The sequence below is a fragment of the Juglans microcarpa x Juglans regia genome, chromosome 1S (assembly GCF_004785595.1).
Source record: "Juglans microcarpa x Juglans regia isolate MS1-56 chromosome 1S, Jm3101_v1.0, whole genome shotgun sequence".
NCBI lineage: Eukaryota > Viridiplantae > Streptophyta > Magnoliopsida > Fagales > Juglandaceae > Juglans > Juglans microcarpa x Juglans regia.
Window position 1 is genome coordinate 17,655,953 of NC_054595.1, and position 27,120 is coordinate 17,683,072.

Sequence of the window (27,120 nt, forward strand, 5' to 3'; positions counted from 1 at the left end):
ACTCATATTCTCAAGAGGTATACATTGTTTCAAGTTATCAAAACACATTTTCATTTAAATCTAGACAATCGAACTGATACATTGAACAATAATAATGGTTCACATTATTTTTACTTTACATAAAATATTTTAATTATTTCTAAGTTAAAAACCAACATAATATACATAAGGCATTGAATACAAAGCATTTTGGCTTCACATTTTTCTTTAAAAAACCAAACTTACGCTAGAGTAGCAATTGCTATGAAGTTTTTGTTAGAATCCAGCCCATCTTTTACAATTATATATAAATAGCTTAGAAAATATCAATCAAACCTTGGTGTCAAACCAGGTTCTCCTACTAAAATTTTGACACATTATTATTTTGAATTTTGCTACAAATTAGTGCATTAGCACATCACTTAATAACGAGACCCATTATAATTTAAAAATAAAAAAATAAAAACACCAATAATTTTTTAACATTGTTAACATGGAAATCTTTCACATTAGCGGTGCGTTGGATGTGTTAAAAATTAAGACTTTTAAATAGATTTTTTCTATTATTTTACTATGAACTCACAAAAATACCAAACATACATCCACGATACAAATATTATTAAAACTTAAAAATAAGAACTACTGCAAAATTGAGTCATTGGCCACTCCTTGATATGGTGGTCGTGGCCTGGGGCTTATGCACGTCTTCGTTTTACTTCGTGCAGTCTACGCACAGTCTACGCACGTGACCTTGAGTTGCGTGCGGCGTGCCTGTAGATTATCGAAACTTTTTTCTTAGGGATATTTATTTTTAGAATAAATTTTTACAACTTCCTCATATTTTATATTTTTTTAAATTTTTATTATTTTTTTATTAAATATTTATTATATAAATAATGTATAGAAAATTTGTAATAATTTTAAAAAAATATAAAATATGAAGTATGGTAGAGGTTGTATAGCAAAATTCTTATTTTTATTTATTTATTTAATTTTTTGTTTTTTTCGTCCTCAAGCATCTTCACAGGAAGAGTCGCAGGGAAGGTTCGAAACGCTTCGTTTCCGCGTCGTCTCTGTTCGTTTTCTCTCTCTGCTTCTCTTTGGAGAGACCAGAAAGTCCGAAGAACAGAGCCTGACACACAGAGCTCCCTCCCAGAATCTAAAAAAAAAACACAAATTCCTTGTCTACGCGCGTGCTTCTCACTCTTCGTTCTCTTCTTCGATCCTGCATTCACCATTCTCGCAACTCTGCAACACCTCTCGACGCCCCTCCCCAATTCACCATTATCCCCCCCCCCCCCCCCCCGGCGGGCGCAAAAGAAACCAGAATATAAGCCTCCCCCAGAAACCAAGCTCTTCGTTTCGTCCGTCCCCCCGAAACCATCTCCATTGCAGGTAACCTGTTTTCGTAGTAGCGTTTGTTAAATCAATCAACGTTTTTATAAGTTTTGGGATATTTCAATAACGTTTGTGCTGCATGTGTTTGATTTATGTTGAATTTATTTGTCCAATAATATTGTATTAGGCCAAGATGCATACATAAAACTGACTTTAGGGTTTCTCTTCCAATGCCACAGATAATGCATTATGAGTTCTCGGAGGTCAGAATTGCAAAAGAGTAACAGAAAGTTTTGGGTTTTCTGGGATTGCCCAATTGGTTAAGTTGTGTGCCACATTCGAAAGGTCATTCTTCCTGATTCTCTTTTCTTCTTTTAATTTGTAAATTCTATAGATAGCAATGATTTGCTTAAACTTTTTACTTGTATGAATGTACGCATATGTAGTGCATGCCGAAGATTGTATCACATAAAACTTTAAGAGATCTTGCAGCAATAAATTGTATAAATTCATGGAGTTGGAAACCAAAAGTCTTTCACGATTGAAATATAAAATGAGCTGTAGTTCATTTGAATTAGGAGAGATAAACTGGTCTGCAAAGTTTTGATTGCTGCTTGGGCTTATTAACATTTATTGCCCCCACACTATTTTCCAATTGGTTTTGGATGCTGCTGAGATTTAGGACTTTGAACAATAAGCTCAAGATATACTTTCTTATTGATGGTAAGTCTTAGAGATTTTGGATTTTCTTTAGCTTGTTAATATAGTGTAAATTTTTTTTTACCAGTAGATAAGATTTTATTGATCATAAGGATAGGCAAGAGATAGGCAAGAGCCCTAGTGTATAGGCATATACAAGAGCAACGCCTACACGTGCTAGTTTAGTGACCTAGAATGAGTCTGTCCAGCCTCTATAGCTGCAAGGAGAGCGGTCCTCAAAGCCGTCACACAAGATCCCCACACAATGTTAAATCTCCTTTGCATTGTGTAAGACACAATCTGAGACCTGGATGTTGCTGTTGTTGCTTGGGTGTAGAGAAAACTTTGGAGTGGATTCTTCCTAGTATATCTCTTCACTGACAAAGGGACTTGTTTGCACCGCACTCAACTTGTCATAGATAGGACACAACACTTGCCAATACTCTCCCTCAGCCCCAACCAAGTCAAACACTACCATCATAGTGTTTGAGATTTCCTTTTCCCCCCTTAAAATACTCTTCACAAATCCCATCCTTTGTTTGAACCTTGCCCATGCTTAGTATACCCTCTACTTCTAGGGACGACACTTTTTAGGGCAAGGCCAACATGTTCTCGTTGATTTTGACAGCCCGAGTGATGATTTCTGTGTAAAAAACCAGCCCAGTGTCTATTGTTCTTGTTGTCAGTGCCGTCGCCACCACCTCATCGACCTGGATACCTACCATTGACTCGCCTTCCTCAGTTAGTTGCATCTGTGTTGTCCCTATCCGGTGTAACGTTTGCTCCAATGGTTTCTTTTGCAGCTCCAGAGGAGGACTCGATTTCAAAGATAGAGTGACCTAAGTGTTTCACCCGCCATCACCGGGTTGGATGGCCTGTGGGTCATGTGCTTTCATCTTCCCTTTCTCGGCCCATGTTTTTCTTGTTTCTCCTGAGCCCACATTTGAGCCCATGGTCCAACCAGACTCATAACAGGCCACTTGTCTTTCCTAACCCAAACCCAGGCCCATATCTTGGTTTATCCTATGTATTAAATCAAAGACCCTCTCCCTTAAGTCTATTAGTTCATCTTTGATGCTTTGTATATAAGTCTTCTATGCCCCACACCCCTTGAACAGAGAGCCACCATCCCTTCTTGCGTAAACTCTTTTGGCTTGTGGCACATCAGACCTCTTCTCTTTGCACTTCTCCCTAATGGTAACTTCTTTCTTCTTCGAAATACCAATATTGCCCTCCATTCCTTGGGTCGGCAACCCTACTCTTCTTGGTATCTCCTCTGTCCTCCTGGTCTTCTTGCGTAAACTCTTCTGGCTTGCGGCGCATTAGACCTCGTCTCTCTGCACTTTTCCCTAACAGTAACTTCTTTCTCCTTCAAAATACCAATACTGCCCTCCATTCCCTGATTTGGCAACCCTACTCTTCTTGGTATCTCCTCTATTCTCCCAGTGTCGCCTTTAATGACTGGAGCAAAGCATGAGACTGCCTCTGCATATGTCATAGAGGTAACTCCATCGTGTGTGACTTTTTTGCACAGTTGCTGTTTGAGAGTTTCAAACCCCCAATATTTCTTCCCTTCGGTTTTACCCACACTACCACACATCTCACGAAGCTCCGTAGCCATCTTCCTCCAACCTTTACCTTCCACTTCTTCAGGGATGATGGTGAGACCATTCCTTCCAGTGCCTCTGTACTCAACTATGGTACGATATCTACCATATATAGTAGAGGACCTTTGTGCAATAAAAGCACTACTGCCTAGGCTGTGTGTTTTGATAAATTCTTGTTTTCGTCTGATTGAGAGCATTTTTCTGGAGTCTACACAACCCAAGTCACTATTGGAATACCTAGTACTAGCTCTTTAGTCACCTTCCTTCCTCTCTCTTTGATGTGTTGGATGACTACCTTCAAATGAAATTTCAAATAACTTTGTCTCAATGAGGACTGCCTTTGAACATTCCATCCTTAAAGAGTTACACCTCCTAATGATGTGGTGAATATCACTAGAAACAGTCATCGAAAACGAGTAGCAGAAGAGATGAGATAAAGTGTACGGAGAGAAAGTCCTCATTTAGCTCAAATTGGGTATATATAACGAAAGTTTGTGTAAAATTTAGAAGGTTGAATTACAAAAAACACTCTAACCTGACCTTAAGGCCTGGTTTGGTTTAACAAACCTTTTAAACTATCTCATCTCAACATCCAAATACCATTCAAACACAAACATTTTTCAATTTCAAATTTTCAAATTTGAAACTTTTTCATCTACTCATTACCTAATCATTACAACTTTCCCAAACTTCCAAACAAAACCCAAAAAACAATTCAACTTTTTCAAATTCCAAACAAAAATAATATTAAAAAAATTATATTCTAACCCTCTTTTAACTTTATAAATTTTTTACTCAACTTTTTCTCTCTCCTTTTCCAAAACTCCATAAAAATCTTAACATAAACCAGTTCAGTACTATTCACAGATTTCGACATCTCATCTCGCCCCATTTGAGTAACCAAACGAGGCCTAAGTGATTTTTGTTTTGCTTAGTTGTCTCCAAAGTCAAATCAGGACATTGAATGGGAAGTTAAATTATTTTATCATCCCATATTTATAATAAAAACAAAATAACTGCCCTTCACTAAAAAAACCTTAAAAAAATTGGTAATCATGGCTCTCAGGGCCACCATGGAAGCTCATGGCCAGCTCTCATGGTGTGCCACTAATTTCTTTCTTTCTTTTTATTTTTTATTTTTTTATCTAAGGTTTTCTTTTACCTTCCATTTAATCCCAATTTTAGCCTTGGGGGCAACTCAGTACAAGAAGTTCAATTCTAGGGTTAGTTGTGAGTTGTTACGAGTCATAGTTTGATGGTGTATTGTGTAATACCTTGCATTGAATATAAAATGTGGTGAATGGGATTTTACGTTGACTAAGAGGGAGAGAAGTTCTTTACCCTTATAATAGTTCAAAGGGTCTCAAACTATAACATGACCAATCTTTTGGAGTATAAGTCTAGACGTGAGTTGGACTTTTCTTGGGCCGTTGCAATTGTTATAAGAACTAATCATAATTAGAAGTGTGAGACTTGAGCCACATCAATAATGAAATTGCCATTTAAGTTGAGAGATTTTGATAACCCATATTGAGTATAGAAGGGTGGTAAATGGGGTTCTACATTGCCTAGGAAGGATATATTCTTGTCCTTTACAATGATTCCGAGGAGTTATAGGCCTCGTTTGGATTCACAACCCATCTCAACTTATCTCAACTCATCTTACTACTATTCACTACTATTCATCAACTTTAACTCATAAATCTCACTATTATTCACAACCCATCTCATACTATTCACAGCTCATCTCAACTCATCCAAACGAAGCCTATTATACTATTGACTAGTCCTTTTGTATTACAAGTTTGGATGTGGCTTGGGATTTTTTTTTTTTCCCGGATAATTACAAATGCATATGTAATGAGCCAGGGAAAACACTAGCCACATATGATAGAACTGCATAAATATTGGTCAATTTAAAACTTCCCTAAATCTTGGCACATAGCACACATGTAATGCCCAATTTTTTGTAGTAAGTAGTCAATCTGGAACTTAGCACTCACTACTACCTCACAACACCCACTCTATGTGGGTTATTTGTATTCCCACTGTGGGACTAAGGTTTTACGATACAAGACTATAGTAAATGTTTTTGAGGGATTTTTGTAATATATCTAAAGATTTTTGAATCTTACCAATGATCTTTTGAAGTGGTTATTTTAGCCTGTTTTGTTGAGAGAGGGGGGGGGGGGGGTGTCATATTAGAGTTGTCTTTAATAATAATTCATTGTGCTTGTTTATGCTTGATTTGTCTAATGTATGGTGTCTAGCGATGCTAAAGCGTTTTCACGTAAAAGAATTTATATGTAAAATATGTCACTTCTTATATAGTGATATTTGCATTAATTCAATTGAATTTAGTAAAAAAATGATTAATGTTTATGAATTTTATATCCGTCAGACATTTGTCTATTGGTACAAGATTCTGTTTTTTCTTCTAAACTTTGTTTATAAAACCTTCAAGTGCTCTTCAAAAGGGGTGAGCATTTAATCACCAATGTAGTATCAAAATTTTCAGTAATCCCAAGAAAATGTTTAAAAACGAAAATATTCATTCAAAGAATAACCAAAAAAATTTGACCAAATCTAAAATAATCACAAATTTCTGGACATAATATGTTCTGAAAAATATAAGTCTCAAGGGGAGTGGGGAGAGAGAGAGGAGGGAGGAAGGTAGATATTAAGGTCCCGTTTGGATTCGAAACTCACCTCAACTCATCTCAACTCTCCTCATCTCATCATTACAACTTTCCCAAATTCCCACACAAAATATAATAAACAATTCAATTTTTTTAAATCCCAAAACAATAATAGTATTAAAAATAATATTCTAACAATATTTTATTCAACTCATCTAAAACCATCTCAATTCATCTCAACTTAGTTTATTTATTTTTTGATAAGTATCTCAACTTAGTTTATTACTCTATATGTTGTGACTTGTGACTGCATTCCATGGTTAAAAAGTGAATTCTTAATTAATTCCTTATAGGTTTTACAGGGAATATGGCTCTTAGGAAGTATGTTCCTTCTGGTGATTCCCAGAAGGATCTGAAACCATTGAGATTTTCCAGAAAAGCACATGAGAATACTCAACCAGCGGATCTGGAAACAAGTCATACAATGGAGGATGATGTGGATATTGATCTCAGAGAAGTTTATTTTCTTATTATGCATTTTCTTTCAGCTGGGCCATGTCATAGAACTTATGGACAGTTTTGGAATGAACTTCTTGAACATCAACTCTTACCTAGAAGATATCATGCTTGGTATTCAAGGAATGGGACACATAGTGGGGATGAGAATGATGATGGCTTGTCATTTCCATTAAATTACACCATGTTAGAGGAGAGGTATGCATTGTGCTTATTATTCTCCTGTACAGTCAGTATACTTTTGCCAAGTCTTATCAGTATTAGCTAAGTTATGGAGTAGCTATTAATATATTCATTGTTATGCATAATGTGTAATTGTTAGTTGTGTTCAATATTATGACATTCAGGTTTCCATGTATATGCTATTACCACATTAATAATCCTGCTTATGTTATAATTAGGGGACAAAGATCAACCAGATCACTTTTTTGTTATCTTTCCTATAAATATTCTGATTAAATTCATGTTGTAATTTATACTTGTTTAGGTATCCTCACATTGGAAAGGATCACTTGGTAAAGCTTTTGAAGCACTTGTTATTAACTGCAGCTCCTACATCATGTGACATCAGTGGTAGAAATGCTCCAAATGCAGCTGATGTACCTACTCTTCTTGGGATGGGTTCATTTTCACTTCTAAGCTGTAGGTGACTTTCATTTAAGCTTAATGCACTTTATAAAGTGGTGTATCATATTTATAACAATTGAAGTTGGGATTGATTTATTTATTGACCAGTGAAATATGCAAGTATTTTATGGTTTCAATTAGAAATTTAGAAGTCACTATCTTATTTTAGATTTCTATGAGTTATTAATATGTGACCCAAAATTTCGGCTGTTCTGTTGTCTTTTGTTTTTGGAAGAAATTCTGCCTCCACATCTGCACCCGTTTTTTTGTTAATGGTAGTTTGTCCATTATATTTTATTCTGAACTTATCCTGTTTCAGATGATAGGAATGACAGAAATAATGATATCAAGTGCCCTGCTGGTTACATGCGTTGGCCTCATATGAAAGCGGATCAGGTTCGTGGGCTAAGTTTGAGGGAAATAGGGGGTGGTTTCACCAGACATTGTCGTGCACCATCTATTCGTGCGGCAAGTTATGCCATAGCAAAACCGTCTACAATGGTACAAAAGATGCAAAATATCAAGAGGCTAAGGGGACACCGGAATTCCGTTTATTGTGGTATGTCATCTTTGTTACGTATATAATTTAGGTCTTTCTATATTTAGATTGTATAGCAGAGAATTAGGCTAACTATAAATAGACTTAACGTGTATAGACACTTAACGTGTTACAGAGAAATCGGCAGAAATTAGGGGCTAAAATTACTCTGAAATATCTAGCAAACGTTGTAATTCTTTTCTATAAATAATGAAAGAAACCTAATGGAAGAGGTATTCAGACCAAATTGACATGGTATCAGAGCCCCCTACTCAGATTTCAGTCTCTGTTGTCTTAATCTTTGGTGTGCGATTTCCATTGCTATTTGTGAGAATTTTGTGAGTTGGGCTTTTCAATTTCTGGGCAAATTTTTTTTCGGCAATAGCTTCTTGTGGTTGTGTGAGCACCTTCTGCTTTCAGAGAAGTCTCTTGTGGCTTTGTGTGGTGATTTTGCCACTTTCTGAATTGATTGGTGCCTATCGGCACTTTCTGAGTTGCTTGTGGAGATTCTCGGCACTTTCTCAGAAAAGTGTTTTCTCATTCTGAGTTGATTTCTCATTCTCGGCACTTTCTACGCTGAAATTCTGAGTTGTTTCTGCGTTGCTCTCTGGGTTGCATTTTGGTTGCTTCTCTGAGGTTGCATTTCAGCGTAATTTTAGCCCCTAATTTCTGCCGATTTCTCTGTAACACGTTAAGTGTCTATAAACGTTACGTGTCGAAATTAGGGGCTAAAATTACGCTGAAATATCTAGCAAATGTTGTAACTCTTTTCTATAAATAATGAAAGAAACCTAATGGAAGAGGTATTCAGACCAAATTGACAATCTTATTTTAGACTTAAATTCAAAATTTAGATCGATTTGGAAGATGGTCCTTGTATATTTTAGATTGATTATCAACCGAAAGTATTTAGAGAAACTGAAAGTGTATCAAGAGGGAAGCATAATCATAATTATGATTCCAGAGGTGGTAATTATAGTCAAAGTAGAGATGAGGGGAGGGCGAAGACAGTTTCTTTATGAAGCCAAAATTGCTATTTTGGAATGTCAGGGGCCTGAACAATGCTGACAGGCACCTTAGACTTAAATTTTTTTTATGATAATGGAAGGTAGATATCATTGCTTGCTAGAGACTAAGTTGGAACTATATTTAAAAAGATGTGTTCGAAGTTTATTGGGATGCCAACAAGTTGATTGGTGTTACTTGTCCTCTAGAGGGGCCTCTGGTGGAGTCATGCTCATGTGGGATCAAAGGGTGGTGGAGAAAGTGCATGTGTGGAGGAAGATACGGTGGCTAGTTCTTTGAGGAATGTTGAATATCATTTTCATTGGGCATTTGTAGGAGTCTATGGGCCCAATTGTGATCGCAAAAGTATATTTCCGTGGGAGGAAGGAGCTGGCTGGTTTGAGTAGTTGGTGGGATATGTCGTGGTGTATTGGAGATTAAAAGTTTTTTAGTGAAAGATCAAGTGATGCTCATCTATGTTCCACGATGGAGACTCTCTCTTATTTTATTTTTGAGCAAGGACTTCTTGACATTCCCTTTGTTAGTGGATCTTCTACATGGTCTGACAATCAAGATATCCCATCTTGGTCTGGAATTGATAGATTCCTTATTTTCCCAAAATGAGGGGCATTATTCTTGTTTTCCCATTGCGGAATAATGGGGGGGCGCATTATCATTAAAATTATTCAGATATGAGTCGAAAGAGGTTGCCCTGAATTTGCTCTGATCACTTCCCCCTTCTTCTAGATTGTGGAGACATTGACAGTGGTGTGACTTCTTCAGTCAGGTTGGTTTTGGCTTGGGTCCTGCCGAGATGAATTGTGGAAACATAAGCTCCATTCTCCTCACACTTTAAGAGGAAGGATAACTACTTGCAAAAAAAGAAAAAAGAACTTTTTTTATTTTTTTATTTTATAAGTAAGAAGAAATTTATTAATCCTCGTAATTAGGCAAAATCCAAGTACACAGGTAGTAGTATACAAGAGAAATATACCTAATTACAGCGTACTAGCAAAGAAAGAAGCATACAAGTCATTAAGATTAGCCCCCTCTAATACAATGGCCTTAGCCCAAAGTAACAAAGATTGATAAAATAAAAATCTAATACCCCCCAAGAATGTTCTCTATTTTTAAAGCAATGTCCATTCCTCTCGTTCCATATGCACCACATGAGACATAAGGGCACCATCTTCCAAACCTCCGCTACTTGACGATTTCCCCGTACTCCACTCCAACAAGCCAAGAGATCCACCAGCCTCTTTGGCATCACCCACACAATATCCAGCCTTACAAATATATCATCCCAAAGAGCCTTCGCCACGTCACAATGTAGAAGAAGATGGTCTGTTCATTCCCCATTCCTTTGCACATAAATCACCAATCCATTATGAAAATACCGCACTTCCTTAGCTTGTCTATGGTCAGAATTTTTCCATGAGAGCCAACCAACCAAAAAAAGCAACTTTTAGAGGCACTCTGCTTTTCCAAATACGCTTCCAAGGGAAAAAAGTAGAAGATTGAGAGGTCAAAGCATTATAAAAGGACCTTGCTGAGAAGTTCTTTTTTCTGGGATGAATCCACAACAGTTTGTCCTCTACACCATGCTCCAAAGTCAATGCGTACAGGGTGCTGTATAAGTCAGAAATATCTCCCAGTTCCCAATCTTGAACTGCTCTGATAAATGGCACATTCCACTGCAGCAGGCCATTTGAAATGTCCATATGATCAGCAACTGAAACTTCCTTATACAATGCTATTCTGAAAAGAGAAGGAAAAGCCTCCTTGAGAGCAATCTGACTGCCCAGAAATCACACCAAAATCTGACCCTAGTGCTTCAACTCACCATAAATCTGAAATTGCAAAAGAAATCCTCCCAGCCCTTCCTAATAAATTTCCAGACACCCACACCAAATGAACCACACACTTCTTTAGATATCCAGCTACCCCAAGTGCTCTGTCTACTTTTAAAGAAAGGATAACATTAATCAAGTAAACTTACTTTTTATTGGCCTAGTAGCTTATTTCTACTTTCTGTTGAATGATCACCATCTATGTATAGGTCAATGAATTTTTAATACCTTTTTTATAAGAGAACGCATGCATGTATTTCTTTTGGTGATGTTTACCTTTACATGATTCCTGCAGCAATTTTTGATCGCTCTGGGAGATATGTTGTTACTGGCTCAGATGATCGCCTTGTAAAAATCTGGTCGATGGAAACAGCTTATTGTTTGGCCAGCTGCCGTGGGCATGAAGTGAGTATGGATGGTCAATAAGACAACAGACTCTTTTGCATCGATTGATATTTTTACATGCAGAACCAAAATAGAACAAAGGGGTTTATTTGTTACATAAAGTACACACCTAAGTTTTAAATATGATTTTCTAATGCCTCGCTATATGTAACGTATTCTTTTGTGCCCATAAGGGTGACATCACTGACTTGGCCATGAGTTCCAACAATGCTTTGGTGGCATCCTCTTCAAATGATTGTACCATTCGAGTTGTAAGCTTTTCTCATTTGTAGATAAACTGGTTCTTTTCCCTCTTCCCCCTCTTGCTTTTGGATGCTTAATGATTATGTCGCTATTTGCCTCTTTCTCTCTCTCTCTCTCTCTCTCTCTCTCTCTCTGTTTTTTTGCCAGTGGCGTTTGCCTGATGGGTTTCCCATCTCGGTTCTGAAGGGACATTCTGGAGCTGTTACTGCTATTGCATTTAGCCCCAAGCCTAGCTCAGTTTATCACCTTCTATCGTAAGGCAGATTTCATTTGTGTGTGTGCCGCTGTTAGTTTTTTGTGGTCTTGTATGACTTTGTTCACAACAGTTTTCTTTGTTTTAAAATCTTGATTATATATTGTTGTAGATCTTCATTTTTATTTTGCAAATTTGATTATTGACTACAATTAAAATTTAGACGCAGTAGGGGATTCACACTGAAGGAGTAAATTTTTTTTTTTGATGAAGTAAAAATATTATATATATATATATATATATATATATATCAAAAGGAGTAATCAAGTACACTGAATGTATACAAGAGAACACCTTGCCCATAATAGAAAACCCCTAATAACCCAAAAAGCCCATAAAAAACAACCCAAAATACACTAAGCCCGACCCCAACCCCTTGCTTCCCGTAGAACTAAAACTCTACCCAAAACCCCCACCCCAACCCCTTGTTTCTCGTCTTCACAATGCCCTCCTTTAGACTTCCCTCTAGTTGAGCTACCACACTTAGCGTCGTAGTTGATTGCCCAAAAAAGACGTTGTAACTCCCTGTTTTTCTTGAAAATTGATTTGGTTTCAAGCGCGCGGCTTGCCTCAATCGCTGTAATTAGTTCTTTAAATTGGTCTTCACATCCTCCATGTGAAATTCCCACAAACTACTGAATCTCGTTAACTTTAGGCAGAATCCAATCCGCTACTGAAGGAGTAAAAATTACTTTAGATCTAATCTGTTAGCTTGGTTTTGGATGGCTTCTTGGACTCTTCTTCATCACACACTAAAGCATAGCAGTTACAATGTGAAATGTTATAGCTGTTGTTATTGGGTGCTATAAGCTGATTCCCTTTTTTTGGAGTTAATATGGAATCCCTAAAAGTGGTTTTCAATCCCTTGCACAATACAGAATCAGCTAAATCCTATTAGCTATCTTTGTATAATTTTCCTGGATCACTCCCACCATTTTCCAGTTATTTCTATTTTTAAAAAGGGGCTATTGTTTGGTGCAATAGTAAAGTGCTGAAGGGTAGATGTAATGCCCGGGGCCCCACATTGGATGGGTCAATTATAATTGAATTATATGAGAAAAATCCCACATCAATTCCAAGGAGCTTCAATCGTAACTTTCTCTAATCCTTTTAGAGTATAAGTGCATATGTGGCTAGCACTTCATTGGTCATTTCCAGTGTTGGTGAAAGCGTTAGGTGTACTTAAAACGCAAATGTTGTCTACACCTTAGGCGCAAAGTGCAATCGCGCGTCTGATTGAAGTAAAGCACACATTTTTAAAAGTTCGGTGCATTTACAAAAAGCATTCCCAAAATACAATAACAAAAGGTTTGAAAAACAAGTTTTTTATTATTTTTATTTTTTTTGCTGAATAAAAAGGGTAAGAAGGGCCAATCGGAGGTGGCTTCCCTACTTGGGTGTAACCATAATAGCATCCTACCCGTTGGAAACCAGATAGGAGGGGCCTAGATGGCGGGAAGCAGGTGCTCCCTTAACTTAGATTTGAGTCATAGCTTAAACCCTAAGGCCTAACCCCACTAGGGAATTCAATGAATCTTTCGATGGCTACTACTAATAGTTATAACTGATGGATTTGAACTCAGGATCTAGTACATGCCAAACCACTTGGGAGTAACCCATGAACCATTGAGCCACCATCCATAGTGGTGGTTTGAAAAGCAAGATGGTAATATATGTTTAGCCTATTAGCTCAATTTATTAGAGTAGTATACAATGTGACTATCAAGTAATCATCTATTTACATATCATGTCAACATAGATTATTCTATAATTCTCTTGGACTTAGTAAAATATACGCATCTATGATGATATTTGATAGCCATTATCAAGATTCAAATCGAAGTACATGGTTGAATCAAAATATTCCGAAAAGGCCATGACGGAAAAAGCTCTTAACATGTTGGTATTGACTTCTATGCTAAGTTGCTAACATAAGCAATCAAATACTATTCCATCTAGAAAGCCAACTTGGACAATTATGTTGGTTTTAAAGCATCACATATGACAATATGTGGCGCCATGGTACGTAAATGGTCTTTAATATTAAGTAAATACTTAATAATATTTGTTTTCATCATTTTTTGGGTTTTGAAGTGAATTTTATATAATTTTTTAAAATTTCTTTTTGTGCTTTAAGTTAAAAAAATAGCAAAAAAGCACTTTTGTAAATGTTAGCTTTTGGTAAGCAAAACACTTCAACATTGGCACTTTGCGCTTAAGCACACTATAACAAACGTTGGTAATTACAAATGATATCAGAGTCAACCTAGTAATACTAGGTATTCATGGGAAACTACAGTGTGTCAAGGATTTAAAATTTTGGGTGGTGGGGAGATTGTATGTCCCGAATCCCACCTAGGTTGAATATTTTTTCTTTGATAAGTAATAAATACATTTCTTGATAATAGGCATAGAGACGCCTAAGCATGATTAACAACCAATACAAGAAAATCATGAATACTTGTTCTATTAAAATCTATTACAATCGACCATTGACATAAAGTGTTAAAGAAGAGTGCCAAGTCCTACATTTTTTATTTATTATTTATATAGGTGGAACTAAGCTTTGTAACTTTGATTTTAAAGAGATTCAATTATAAATTTAATTAGTTATGGAGAGTTTTACTGTTAACCATTCATTTGTTATGAAGGAAAGAATTTTTGCTTTGTATTTTTTCTGTTTTAATTATTATTATTTTTTTTTAATGTAATTCAACAAGATTGTGTATCCTTTTCATCTACAGGTCGTCTGATGATGGAACATGTAGGATATGGGATGCTAGGTATTCCCAGTTGAGTCCAAGGATATATGTTCCAAGGCCTTCAGATTCTGTAGCTGGTTAGTTGGTTTTTTACCGCCCTTCTGATTGATTGACTGATTCATTGAGCTAAATAGGTAAATCTGGACTTCTGATTGGCTGCAGGAAAGAACAATGGTCCATCTTCAAGTATTGTTCGACAGAGACATCAAATTTTTTGTTGTGCATTTAATGCTAATGGAACTGTCTTTGTCACTGGTAGCTCTGACACACTTGCGAGGGTAGGTCAAATTTATCTTTTCTGAGTTACCCTGTATTATTTGTCCCTTTTCCTCTTTCTTTAGTCAATGTTCAGCCCAACTTTTAGTTTTCCACTGCATTAGTTCACAGAGTGAAGTCCAGCTAAAGATATAAAACTTTCTATTTAAAGAATGATATGCTTGCAGGTGTGGAATGCTTGTAAACCCAATGTGGATGATTCAGACCAACCAAATCATGAGATAGATGTGTTATCAGGCCATGAGAATGACGTCAATTACGTACAATTTAGGTTAGTTTGGCCTGGTATGTTGCCAGTATTATTGACCAACTTCTGCATATTGATAATATGTTACTCCATATCTTTGCAGTGGATGTGCTGTAGCATCCAGGTTATCTTTGTCTGAGACCTCAAAGGAAGATGATATTCCAAAATTTAGGAACTTCTGGTGTGTTTCTTTGTTTCTCTGTTTTCTTTGCTCATTAGGGATGGGGGCGGGGAGTTAAAAGTAGCATGTTATCTGGCCTATACTTCTTTCTTATTCTCTCCCTTCAGCTGCCTTTTTAAACATTTAATGTTAGGGATATCTAAAAGATACTTACCTTATCTGTATTGTTTCCAGGTTCACTCACGACAACATAGTTACCTGTTCTCGTGATGGCAGTGCAATTATTTGGATTCCCAGATCGCGTAGATCACATGTAAGCTCTGGTCAATTATGGCTTCTGACTTTATAGGTCTTGTAGCCTTTCTCTCATATTTTGCCCCCAAAGAACTTTTGTTCTAAGGTAACCAGTGCCATAATTGATTTCTCAACTATGAAGTTAAATTTGGCCTTTTCATTTTGGGTAAAAGATTACCTCATGTTTTTGTTAGATAGAAAATTGTATTTCTATTATTTTGTTGCAGGGCAAAGCTGGTCGATGGACAAAAGCTTACCATCTCAAAGTTCCACCTCCGCCAGTGCCACCTCAACCTCCTCGAGGGGGTCCTCGTCAAATAATGCTTCCAACTCCTCGTGGTGTTAATATGATTGTTTGGAGCCTAGACAATCGATTTGTCCTTGCTGCTATCATGGGTAACTTGCTCACTGATTTTTCTAATTTATTTTGTTTTAATGTTTTGGCTTTATCCTTTCCACTATCATTGGCAAATGGGCTCCCTTCTTTTTTGTTTTTTTAAATAGGTTATAAGTTCTTTTTTATAAGTGCAAAGATGGTGACCTAATTACACAAGAAGCATACATGGATGCTAAAAATTCATGTATGCTCAGTCCGTTAAAGTCTATAGATGTGGTCCAAAGGAAAAGAGTGTGGATAAATAAATTCTTGAGCTCCTTCATTGTCTGCTCACAATTCTCAAAGGTTCTATCATTTATTTCATTCCAAATAGGACAAATGAGGGAAATAGGGTTCATCTTTCACATTGCTGCAATTTGTAGGTTGACACCCAGTCTCCAAGAATAAAAAAATGTATGTGATTCTTTTAGGCTTGACCCAAGCCAATCCAACCCAACTAAAAAAACTTACTCCATAATGCGCTTGCAATATCACAATGAAGTAGAAAATGATCAATGGACTCCCTGCTTCTCTCGCATGTGAAACACCAGTTGATAATGACTATACGTCTCTTCCTTAAATGCTATCTAGGCAAAACACGCTGCTTTCAATAAAACCTTTGTTTCGCCAAATGCTCTTACATGACATATTTCATTATAGAAAGAACGAAGCTTGAACACCCCTCTCTTGGATGGGCCCAACAAATCTTGTCTTCACCTCCTCTTCTCAATCTAGTGGAATATAACAAATTAAAGAATTCACTAAAGACATCCATCTCCTAAATGTTCCCCTTCTGCTTAAATGTGGTATATTAATATCTGGATGGAGCGTAATTCCCATAATGTTAAGATTGTGAGAGGACGGTGATGACACAAAACGGAGGAGGGCGATCCGGTGGATGACATCCTTGCCAACATTGTGGTGGTGACAGCGACAGTGATAACCAAGGAAGCTGTACCTGTCTTGGAGCTAGAAAATGTAGACGAAATTGACACGAATGATGTGACCTCACTTGTGTCTCCTCAGAGTGGGTCGAAACGTCCATTAAAGGTGGGCTTCAGCTCCAAGAAGGCTTCTAACGAAGCCAGGGACTGCGAAATGGTCACTGCAGAGATTGAGACTTCCATGGGTGCTTTGTATGATTCTGATGGGGCTAGGAGGGAGCACTGGCAAGTTTCAAGTTCTGAGCTGGTGAAGGAAGATGTTCCATTATTACTCCAGTTGAGTTCCATGGGTAGCAATGGAGAATTTTGGGAGACACCTACCCCTTTGAACTCCTTACACCCGAATGATACCCAAGCTTCGGAATGGGTCCTCCACAAAGTTAAGGAGATTCAACTTTGTGTTGGGCTTATATGTAATGGTTTCGAAGACCAATTTATCTCTTTACTTGCATTTGTAGAGGCTGGACAAAGACATGCTAGCCCAGACGGTGAGCTCAACTAAGCTAAGAAAAAAGCTAGGGAGTTAAATGGCTTAACTGGACAATTAATGATGGGGCAAGAGACGGAGTATGAACCTTGGGAGAGCGACGGGCAGGGCAATGGAGGTTGTACCATGAAGCCAAAAATCATTTCATGGAATGTAATGAGGCTGAATGAGAAGAAGCGCCTCACAATCAGAAATCAACTCCACAAGTGGTGAGGCGATATTATATGTTTACAAGAAACAAAATTGGAGTTTATCCCTTTAAGCATCATTAGGACTTTATGGGCATGTAATCATGTGGGTTGGCACTATTTACCCTCTAATAGAGCCTCGGGGGGCATTCTAGTGGTGTGGGACAAACGGGTGGTGGACAAGGTGGAGGATGGCATGGAAGATTTCACGGTGGCTTGCTTGTTTAAGAATATTGAGGGTGGTTTCCAATGGGCCGTTGTAGGTGTTTATGGTCCTAACATAGACATGCAAGTAGACTATTATGGGATGAGTTGGCTGGTTTATATAGTATTTGGGATATGCCTTGGTGTATTGGTGGCGACTTCAATGTCCCTCGTTTCCCGATTGAAAGATTGGGTGGTTCCAACTACAATTCAGCAATGGTAGACTTTTCTAACTTCATTTCTGACCAAGATCTATTAGATATTCCTTTTGCAGGTGGTTCCTTCACTTGGTCAAGCAACCGTGAACATCCTTCTTGGTTGAGGATTGATAGATTCTTGGTCTCTTCTGATTGGGAAACCCATTTTCCTAATCTTATTCACAAGCAACTTTCCCAACTATGTTTAGACCACTTTCCCATCCTTCTTGACTGTGTAGTAATACACAGAGGTCCAAGTTACTTCAATTTTGAGAACATGTGACTGAAATCATAGGGCTTTATTGACCGAGTCAACTAGTGGTGGACTTCCTATCAATTCCAAGGAAGTCCAAGTTATATTTTGGCATGCAAATTGAAGGCACTGGAAAAAGATTTAGAGAGCTGGAATGAACAGGTGTTTGGCAATGTGGAAGGCCAGAAGAATTCACTCTTGGAGGAGCTTAAGGGATTGGAGAATATAGTGGAGGAAAGGGAATTGATAGAATTGGAAAGGGTTTGCAAAACTCAAGTCTCTGTAGAACTTGAGCGGGTTTCTCTCTTAGAAGAGATATCTTGGAGATAAAAATTGGGAGCCCTATGGTTGAAGGAGGGGGATGAATGTACCAAGTTCTTTCATCGGGTGGCTAACTACATAGGAGGAACAAAGCCATAGAGACATTGTTGGTAGATGGGGTGACTATATCTAAACAACTTGAGGTCGTTGGAACAATTTTCTTGGCAACCGAGATTAGATGGACTTACCTTAGAGCGTTATGGGTCGATGTATTCAAACGGGTAGAGCTAGCCTGGGTTATGCCTGCAACAATGGTCAAACTTCTAGCATGTTGGTGTTGGTAGATGGGGTGACTATATCTAAACAACTTGAGGTCGTTGGAACAATTTTCTTGGCAACCGAGATTAGATGGACTTACCTTAGAGCGTTATGGGTCGATGTATTCAAACGGGTAGAGCTAGCCTGGGTTATGCCTGCAACAATGGTCAAACTTCTAGCATGTTGGTCAAATATAGGCAGTGTTCCACAAATCTCAGCTGTGTGAAAGATGATTTCTATTTGTATTCTATGTTGCATTTGGTAGGAGTGAAATGACATGGTGTTCGAAGACGGAGCGTTCATTGGAGGAGATTATATAACTGTTTATTAGAACTCTGTTTCTTTGGGCTAAAGCTATAGATTTCAATGGCCTAGATTTTCATGATTTTCTTTATTTTATTCTTCTTCTTAAATAGGTGTTATCTCTTGTATACCCCCTATGTACCTAGGCTAAGCCCTATTCATATTAATATAATATAATCGTTTACCTAGCAAAAAAAAAGGATGGCTTTACTATGGCGTTCTTTCATACTTGTTGGGAAGTGATCAAGGGTGATATCATGGGGTCTTTCAAAAATTCCATGAAAATGGAAGGTTCAAAAAAAACTTCAACGCAACCTTTATTGCTCTCATTCCAAAAAATTGTGGTTGAGGTTAAAGATTATTGCCCTATTAGCTTGGTTAGTGAGATGTACAAAATCATCTCAAAAGTTTTGACGGATAGGTTAAGCATGGTGGTGGAGAAAGTAATATCAAAGCCCCAAAATGCCTTAGTAAAGGGGAGGGTAATATTTGATGTGGTGCTTATTGCCAATGAATGCATGGATAGTAGACTCAAGTCAAGAGACCTGGGGCTTCTTTGCAAACTAGATATGGAAAAGGCCTATGATCGAGTCAATTGGAGCTTCTTACTCTATATGCTTGAGAGATACGGCTTTGGGGGTGAAATGGTGCTCATGGATCTAACATTGCATCTCTAATGTAAGCTTCTCTATCTTGATTAATAGCACACCAACAAGTTTCTCTCAAAGCTCACGGGGATTGAGACAAGGTGATCCCCTATCTCCATTATTTGTTTTCAGAATGGAAGCATTTAGCAAAATGATCTTTGGCGTTGTGGAGGGTGGTTTTTTTTTCTGCTTCTCATTGGGGGAGGCAAAGATTGACTCTCTTAATATATCTCATCTCTTATTCGCTAATGATACCTTGATATTTTAAGGCCAGCCATGAACATATCCTTGCATTGTGGGCTCTTCTTCTGTGCTTCAATGTCATTTTTGGATTAAGGGTGAACTTGGGAAAATCAGACGTAGTTCCAGTGAGGCAAGTGCATAATGTGAATAGTATGGCTTCCATCTTGGAATGTAAGATATCTCATTTACCAATGAAATATCTTGGCCTTCCATTGGCTCAATACAAATCGATCTTTATTTGGGATGATGCCCTACAAAAATGGAGCAGAAACTTGCTAGTTGAAAGCGTATGTACTTATCCAAAAGTGGTAGTCACACTTATTAAAAGTATGCTCTCCAACTTACACCTATTTCCTCTTATTATTTTCATTTCCATCAAAGGTGGCCTACCGTATGGAGAAAATTCAACAGGATTTCCTTGGTAAAATGGGCCATCGTTTGTTCCCTAATTTCAAGAGGTCTGGGTATTCGAAATTTGCATCTTTTTTATAAGGCTTTGTTGGGCAAAATGGAGTTATACCCGTTTTGAGGTGGGTGATGGGTCTCAAATCAAATTCTGGCATGACATATGGTGTGGTGAAAGGGCACTCAAGGAAGCTTATCCAGACTTATATGGTATAGAAGAGAGAATGATGGAAGCCTCAATTGCGAACCTCCTACACCAACCTAATGGCACTCCCCAATGGAAATTCAACTTTTTTAGAGCTGCTCAAGATTGGCAAGTCTATGCAATCTCTGAATTTTATAATCTAGTCTATTATGTTCCTATGAGGGGGGAGGTGAAGACAAGCTTTTTTGGTGCCCCTCGGCAAAAGGGAAGTTCATAGTCTGTTCCTTCTATCAATCCATCTATAAGCAAAATGCAAACCCACTCCCGTGGAAGAGTATTTGTAAGACAAAGGCTCTCTTAAAGGCAACCTTGTTTGTACGGACAGCTTCATTGAGGAAGATTCTCACTATTGACAACCTAATGAAGCACCAGATCATAGTCTTGGATTGGTGTTTGTGTAAAAGGAGTGGGGAATCCGTTGATTAGCTACTAATACATTGTGAAATTGCCACGACATTATGGAATGACATTTTTGCTAGGGTGGGTGTAAGGTACAATAGAAAGCCTAAACCACATGGCCTATACTCCAAAAGGACTAGTCAATGATACAATTGGAGCCCCATTAGAACCTTATAAAGAGCAAAGAGCAATAATTTTTCCTTCCCAAGCAATGTGGGACTTCATTCACCACCTACCCATATCCTTATCATATGGGGTATCACAATCTCCCCCCCCTTAAATTTCCGACGTTCTCGTCGGGCCTGTCCGTTGTAGGTGGCACGGCTTAAGTCCCACATTTCTGGTTGGGATAGGTTCTGATACCATTTGTAATGCTCCAATGGAAGGCCCAAACCACATGGCCTATACTCCAAAATGATTAGTCAATGATACAATTGGAGCCCCATTGGAACCTTATAAAGGCAAAGAGTAAGAACTTTTCATTCCCAAGTAATGTGAGATCCCATTCACCACTTACCTTTATCCTTATCATATGAGGTATCACAATGGGTGTGGCTTGAGTGATGCCAAGAATGGTGGTTGACCACTTAGCTTCATAGAGAGGCCTCCAAAGCACTTCTCAGATTGCCACAATTTGGAAGATGGTTCCAATCTGCCTCTGGTGGTGTGATTGGTGTCTTTGGAGGAAGAGGTACGAGAGAAGTTTTGAAGATCGTGACCGGTCAATGGATGAACTTAGAACTTTTTTATTACTTTGTTCCATTGGTCAATTGTAACTGATTTAAATGGCATGAACATTCATGAATTTCTTGTATCACTAGAACACCGCTCCTAGGCATTGCTCTTGTATATGACCTGTGTAGTTGGGCTTTTGCCTATCCTTATGATCAATAAAATCTTGTTTAGCGATAAAAAAAGATTTAGAAGCCACCATGCTTAAGACCTTTTACAATTGGATGGTTGCTTACAATAGTCCCAGACTCCCTGCTTTGTTACTTTCCTAAATCTATAAATTCCTTTTTTCTTCTCCCTAGTTGGGTACTCTCTTGTAGACTTCCTGTGTACTTGTGTTGTGCCACTTTGCAGTTTTTCGTAAAATTGACTTGCTTCAATGGGTGACTGCTGTTAGCATTAACTAACAATCAGTGAATTGAAAATAGATTTCTTAATGAGTTTATATGATATATTTCAGGAAAAGGGTGCATGATAGTGTTAGTTGTGACCTTCAGTTCTAGACTTTTTGGGCTACAAAGCTAGAGGGATGTCATTATTAACATGATCATGAACTTTAAGGAGAATGGGAATTTAATGTACACTGGTCGTTGAGTTCATGATAATAGTCATACAGGACTAGTTTTATGTATCATATCCATTCACAGGGTTAGCAGGTTTACCTGCTTGACCTGTGAAGTGATGGCTATTGCAATCTTATTTTAGAAAATTCTTAGTTCAGAATATGATGTGGGAATTAGCACACAATGTTGAAGGATTTTCAATTTCCTTTCAAAAGGGGGTAGTCTAGTTCGTGGCTTGTTTTCTTTGAGCACAACCTTGAGGATTAGATTCTTAGCTGATGAACCTGGCATTCTTGGTATTGGAGGAGTCTGATGGTGGGTGATAGATGCCAAATAGCTTTTTTCTTATTCTCTGTTTGTATTTTTTTATCATAAATGTGAGGCCTTATTGGTCTGGCTTCTTTGCTTCTGAAATAATTGGAAGTCACCATTTTCAACTCAGATTATTTCCTATATTTAATTGTAACTCTTTTTTTCTTCTTTGCAGCTTGAGATGAAGCATTTTTTTTGTATTACATTTTTAGTCTCATATGCATGTCTGCAAATGTAAAATTCTCAAGCCTTTTTGTTTGATTACCTTGTAAAATAAAGTTAGAAGTAAGCAGCAATATACTCTCGGTTGCTTTTTTGTGGAGGCATAGGCTGTGATTTTTAACCACATAATATTGATTTTGTGATGCAGATTGCAGAATATGTGTTTGGAATGCTGCTGATGGCAGCTTAGTACATTCTTTGACGGGTCATACTGAATCTGTAAGTGGGTTAATCTTTTGGTAGTGAAGCTGTTCCCATATTTCTTGTTATTGTATCTTGCATACAGATAGAGGAAGTGATCATTTTTATGCCTTTTGTCCTTTTCCGCAAGTCAAGAGGACTTAACGTGTTGAATACTCATTTACTTGATATCGTTGTATATATGAGGATTGAGTGCCTTGTGTGCTGCCCCTTTGCCTAGTTTTTAATATTCACAAATGTTTATTAGATTCTCCTTTTGCATCATGTTTAATAATACCAATGTGACGGGAAGTGTAAGAACATACAATTGAGATACAGCACTCTCTGTTAGCCTAATTTCTTTAGAGTAACTGGCTGATTGGTATGCTATAGACATGTTTGCCAACCTAATAAGGGCCACTTGTGCCTGGCACAGTTTGTGTAGCCTTCCAAAGTGGGGGCATATTATAATCTGATGCTCTTTCAAACCAACAAACTTCGTATTGCTGCCACTGGTCCCCAACATGTTTTGATGGCTTGTGCCGCTGCTGTCCACTCTGAGGATGCATCAAGTTAAAATTCTGATTGTGACAACTTTGCTTTTGATAGACATATGTTTTGGATGTTCATCCCTTCAATCCACGGATAGCTATGAGCGCAGGTTATGATGGAAAAACCATTGTGTGGGATGTAAGTTTTTATTTTCTTTGATTGCTTATAAAATAAAGGTTTCCATTTTCTCTAATCTCCTTGAGGTTTTTACTCTTGTATGCGTCTTGTGTACTTGAGCTTTGCCTAGATTCTTATCACAAAAATTCTTGCTTATAAAACAAATCCTGAGGTTTTTACTCTTTTTTATGTTTGCTGATTGATCCTTTTATCTTGTTCAGATATGGGAAGGCACGCCTATATGGATATATGATATTTCACGTTTCAAACTGGTAGATGGGAAGTTTTCACAGTAAGTAATGATAAAAAGAACTACTAGAAGTCGATCTACTCCTGTTACACACTTCCATTCAGTTTAGGCCCTCTTCAAATCATTTTTTTAGGGATTCAATTCATTTACCATACACTTTCCCTCTGCAAAAGTGCTCATACTTTGTATTATTTTCTGACATTTGTAGTTGAATGGGTCCAGTCTTTACTCTTGCTCTAGATTCTTCTCTGATATGGACTAACAAATATTGATTCTCTTTTGCATTGGGATCAATTATCAATTGGCATTTCTTATAAATCTAAAGCTTTGACATGCATACCGCCTAATAATAAATATCATCTCCCTTCTAGTGAGGTTTTCTGCTAAGCAAATGTGCTCTCAAGGTTTCCTATGATGGTTTCTGAACCTGTATTTGGCTCATCTCTCCCTACTTATTTGTTTTGAACTATAATATCTGTACTTTGTGTCGAAGTATTGACGGTCTATTGGTTGTAAAGCTGGAATTTTTTCTGAAATATTATGGTATGTTTCTTTTTTTCTAATTTTAAGCAAGTCCTAGCTATGAGAAGAAGTGGGGTTTGGCATAAAGGCAAGAAAACCAAAGATGTGGGGTTGCTCTAGGCGCTGTGATTCTGTGAACAGAAGAAGCCCATGGCTGAGGTTGAATCTCGACAGAGGAAGGTATTGGAATTATTGTTACACCTTGAGGGAGATTCAAGCCACATATGAGCCTATGCTCACAAAAGGACTAGTCAATGGTACAATTGGAGTCCCATTGGAATTATTATAAAGAGTAAGAATTTCTCCCTCCCAAGCAATGTGAAATCCCATAAATCACCTACACTCATCAGATAGTATGTGGGTATCACAATCTCCTTCCCTTAAATTCCCAACGTCTTCGTTGGGCCATTCCATCATAGGTGGCACTGTTCAAGTCTCCTATTTCTAGTTGGAATAGGCTCTTATACCATTTGTAATGCCCCAAGGGAGGCCCAAGCCATATATGGGTCTATACTATAAAATGACTTGTCAATTATACAATAAGAGCCTCACTGGAATAACTTAAAAAAAAAACAATTAGAGCCACGTTGGAATCATTATAAAGAGCAAGAACTTCCCCCTCATTAGCAATGTGGGGTCTCGTACATCACCTACATTCATCGATTAGTATGGGGTATTGCAATTATACAAGCTGGTATTTAAAAAGATTACAAGTGCTGGAATTAAATTAGGGTAATGTTAATTAAAAAAAGAAAATAGGGAGACCTATTAAAAAAATTGTAAAAAAAGATAGAGAAAGAAGTAGAGCTGTTAGAAGAAAATTGGTGTCAAAGATAGGATAAACCTTTTTTTTTTTTTTAGAAGTTAAGATAGGATGAAACTAAAAATAAGTCTTAGGCCTCGTTTGGTTACACATATGAAATAAGATGAGAAATATGTGAATAATAGTGAGATAATTTGTGAATAGTAGTGAAATGGTTTGAGTTATGATTTTTATGGGGTTTTGGAAAATGAGAGAGAAAAAGTTGAATAAAAAAATTATAAAGTTAAAAGAGAGCTAGAATATAATTTTTTAATATTATTTTTGTTTTGAGATTTGAAAAAGTTGAATTGTTTTTTGTGTTTTGTTTAGAAGTTTGGAAAAGTGGTAATAATTAGGTAATGATTAGATGAAAAAATTGAAAATTTGAAATTGAAACATGTTTGTGTTTGAATGGTGTTTGGATGTTGAGATGAGATGGTTTGAAAGGTTTGTGAAACCAAACCAGGCCTTAAGCTTCACTTTTTCCGAGCTTCTTGTTGCTCGCATGAAACTACTCTTCCCTTTTTTTTTTTTTTTGGTTGAATGAAGATTTATTTTCTCATAAGATCTATGGAGATCTCTTTTTTAGATACTTGATAACTGTGTACATTTGTTTAACATGCACTTAACTACTTATCCAAAAAAAGTATGAACTAAACTAAACTTAGCCCTAATCCCTACCAAGTTAAGTTTGGTAGACTAAACTCTACTCAACTCCCATAATTTCTTTTAATATGAATTTTGAAAAATTGTTCATGTAATTGCGTGTGATCTGATAGCAAATACAGCCCTATAGAGGGCGAAACGACAACAAATCTTCTTGCCAGCCCAATTACATTTGTTTTGACATGAACTTAACTACTTATCCAAAAAAAAGCATGAACTAAACTAAACTTAGCCCTAATCCCAACCAAGTTTAAGTTTGGTAGACTAAACACTACTCAACTCCACAAATTTCTTTTAATATGAATTTTGAAAATTTGTTCTTGTAATTGTGTGTGATCTACTTATTAAAAAAAAAATTGTGTGATCTGATAGCAAATACAGCCCTAGAGAGGGTGAAATGACAGCAAATCTTCTTACCAATCTAATTAGTTGGGCAAATTGATTTCCATGAGTTGATGCAGTGCTTGCAACTCAGAAGAGTTTGTCCCAAAAATAAGCTTTTTGACTTTTGTTTCATTACAGACCTTTATCGAATGCATTCTGATGTTTTGTGCTTCTATGCAGTTAAACAATTTTCATATTAATTCCTGCCTCTTTTTTGAGATAGAATCTGTTGCGATGCTTATTTTCTGGAGAATTATATTGTTACATATGATATGCAATTTTCTTTTACTCGTTTATAAGGGATGGGACATCGATTATTCTTTCGGATGATGTTGGTCAACTGTATATATTAAATACAGGCCAAGGTGAGTCCCAAATGGATGCCAAATATGATCAGGTACAAATACATTTTGTTGCCCCCTTCTTTTCCCCTTCCTTTCCCAACCCTACTTAAAAAATTAAGAAAGAAAAATTCTATTAACAAGCCAGTGTGTAGAGCATTGTAGAGCACACATAGTAAAGTGCTTACATGACATAATTTGATTTGGAAGATAAATTTTAAAATTTGAATCTTACAAGTCGTTTTTTTCCTTTTAAGTGATGTGGATGGTGTGCTCTACACACCGGCTTGAGAATCGAATAACTCATTAAGTAAAGGTTCTTGCCTCTTTGTGGTGCTTATCATGTATGCACTTGATTGACAGTTCTTTCTTGGTGATTATCGCCCCCTTATTTATGATACCCATGGTAATGCACTCGACCAGGTTAGTTGATTATTGGCAACTTTTGTCATTTGTGACCTTTTACTTAGTTTTTCCATGTTTGCTTAAATTTTTGGCACTATTGTAGCATTTGGATTGAGTATAGGAAAAGTGGGGAATGAAATCACACATTGGCTCAAAAGGAGAAATTATTGCGGCTTATAATGATTTTGTGGACCTTTAATTGTAATCTTGACTAATTCTTTGGAGAATTAGTCCAGATGCAGT

General features: G+C 37.2%; 1 protein-coding gene across 1 annotated transcript in view; it reads left to right on the top strand.

The window, feature by feature from the left end:
* The first annotated feature begins 980 nt into the window (after positions 1–980).
* The window catches only part of LOC121245974 (bromodomain and WD repeat-containing protein 1-like), a 32,078-nt gene continuing 5,938 nt past the window's right edge, over positions 981–27,120 (top strand). The window contains exons 1-19 of the mRNA XM_041143914.1: positions 981–1,374; positions 1,549–1,662; positions 6,625–6,976; positions 7,266–7,420; positions 7,725–7,964; positions 11,094–11,203; positions 11,377–11,454; positions 11,594–11,700; positions 14,444–14,538; positions 14,624–14,739; positions 14,905–15,008; positions 15,088–15,165; positions 15,340–15,418; positions 15,627–15,795; positions 22,807–22,877; positions 23,448–23,528; positions 23,729–23,799; positions 26,432–26,528; positions 26,836–26,895. Of these exons, the coding sequence (XP_040999848.1) occupies positions 6,630–6,976; positions 7,266–7,420; positions 7,725–7,964; positions 11,094–11,203; positions 11,377–11,454; positions 11,594–11,700; positions 14,444–14,538; positions 14,624–14,739; positions 14,905–15,008; positions 15,088–15,165; positions 15,340–15,418; positions 15,627–15,795; positions 22,807–22,877; positions 23,448–23,528; positions 23,729–23,799; positions 26,432–26,528; positions 26,836–26,895 (2,058 nt within the window). The 5' untranslated portion in view covers positions 981–1,374; positions 1,549–1,662; positions 6,625–6,629. The remainder of the gene's footprint in view (positions 1,375–1,548; positions 1,663–6,624; positions 6,977–7,265; positions 7,421–7,724; positions 7,965–11,093; positions 11,204–11,376; positions 11,455–11,593; positions 11,701–14,443; positions 14,539–14,623; positions 14,740–14,904; positions 15,009–15,087; positions 15,166–15,339; positions 15,419–15,626; positions 15,796–22,806; positions 22,878–23,447; positions 23,529–23,728; positions 23,800–26,431; positions 26,529–26,835; positions 26,896–27,120) is intronic.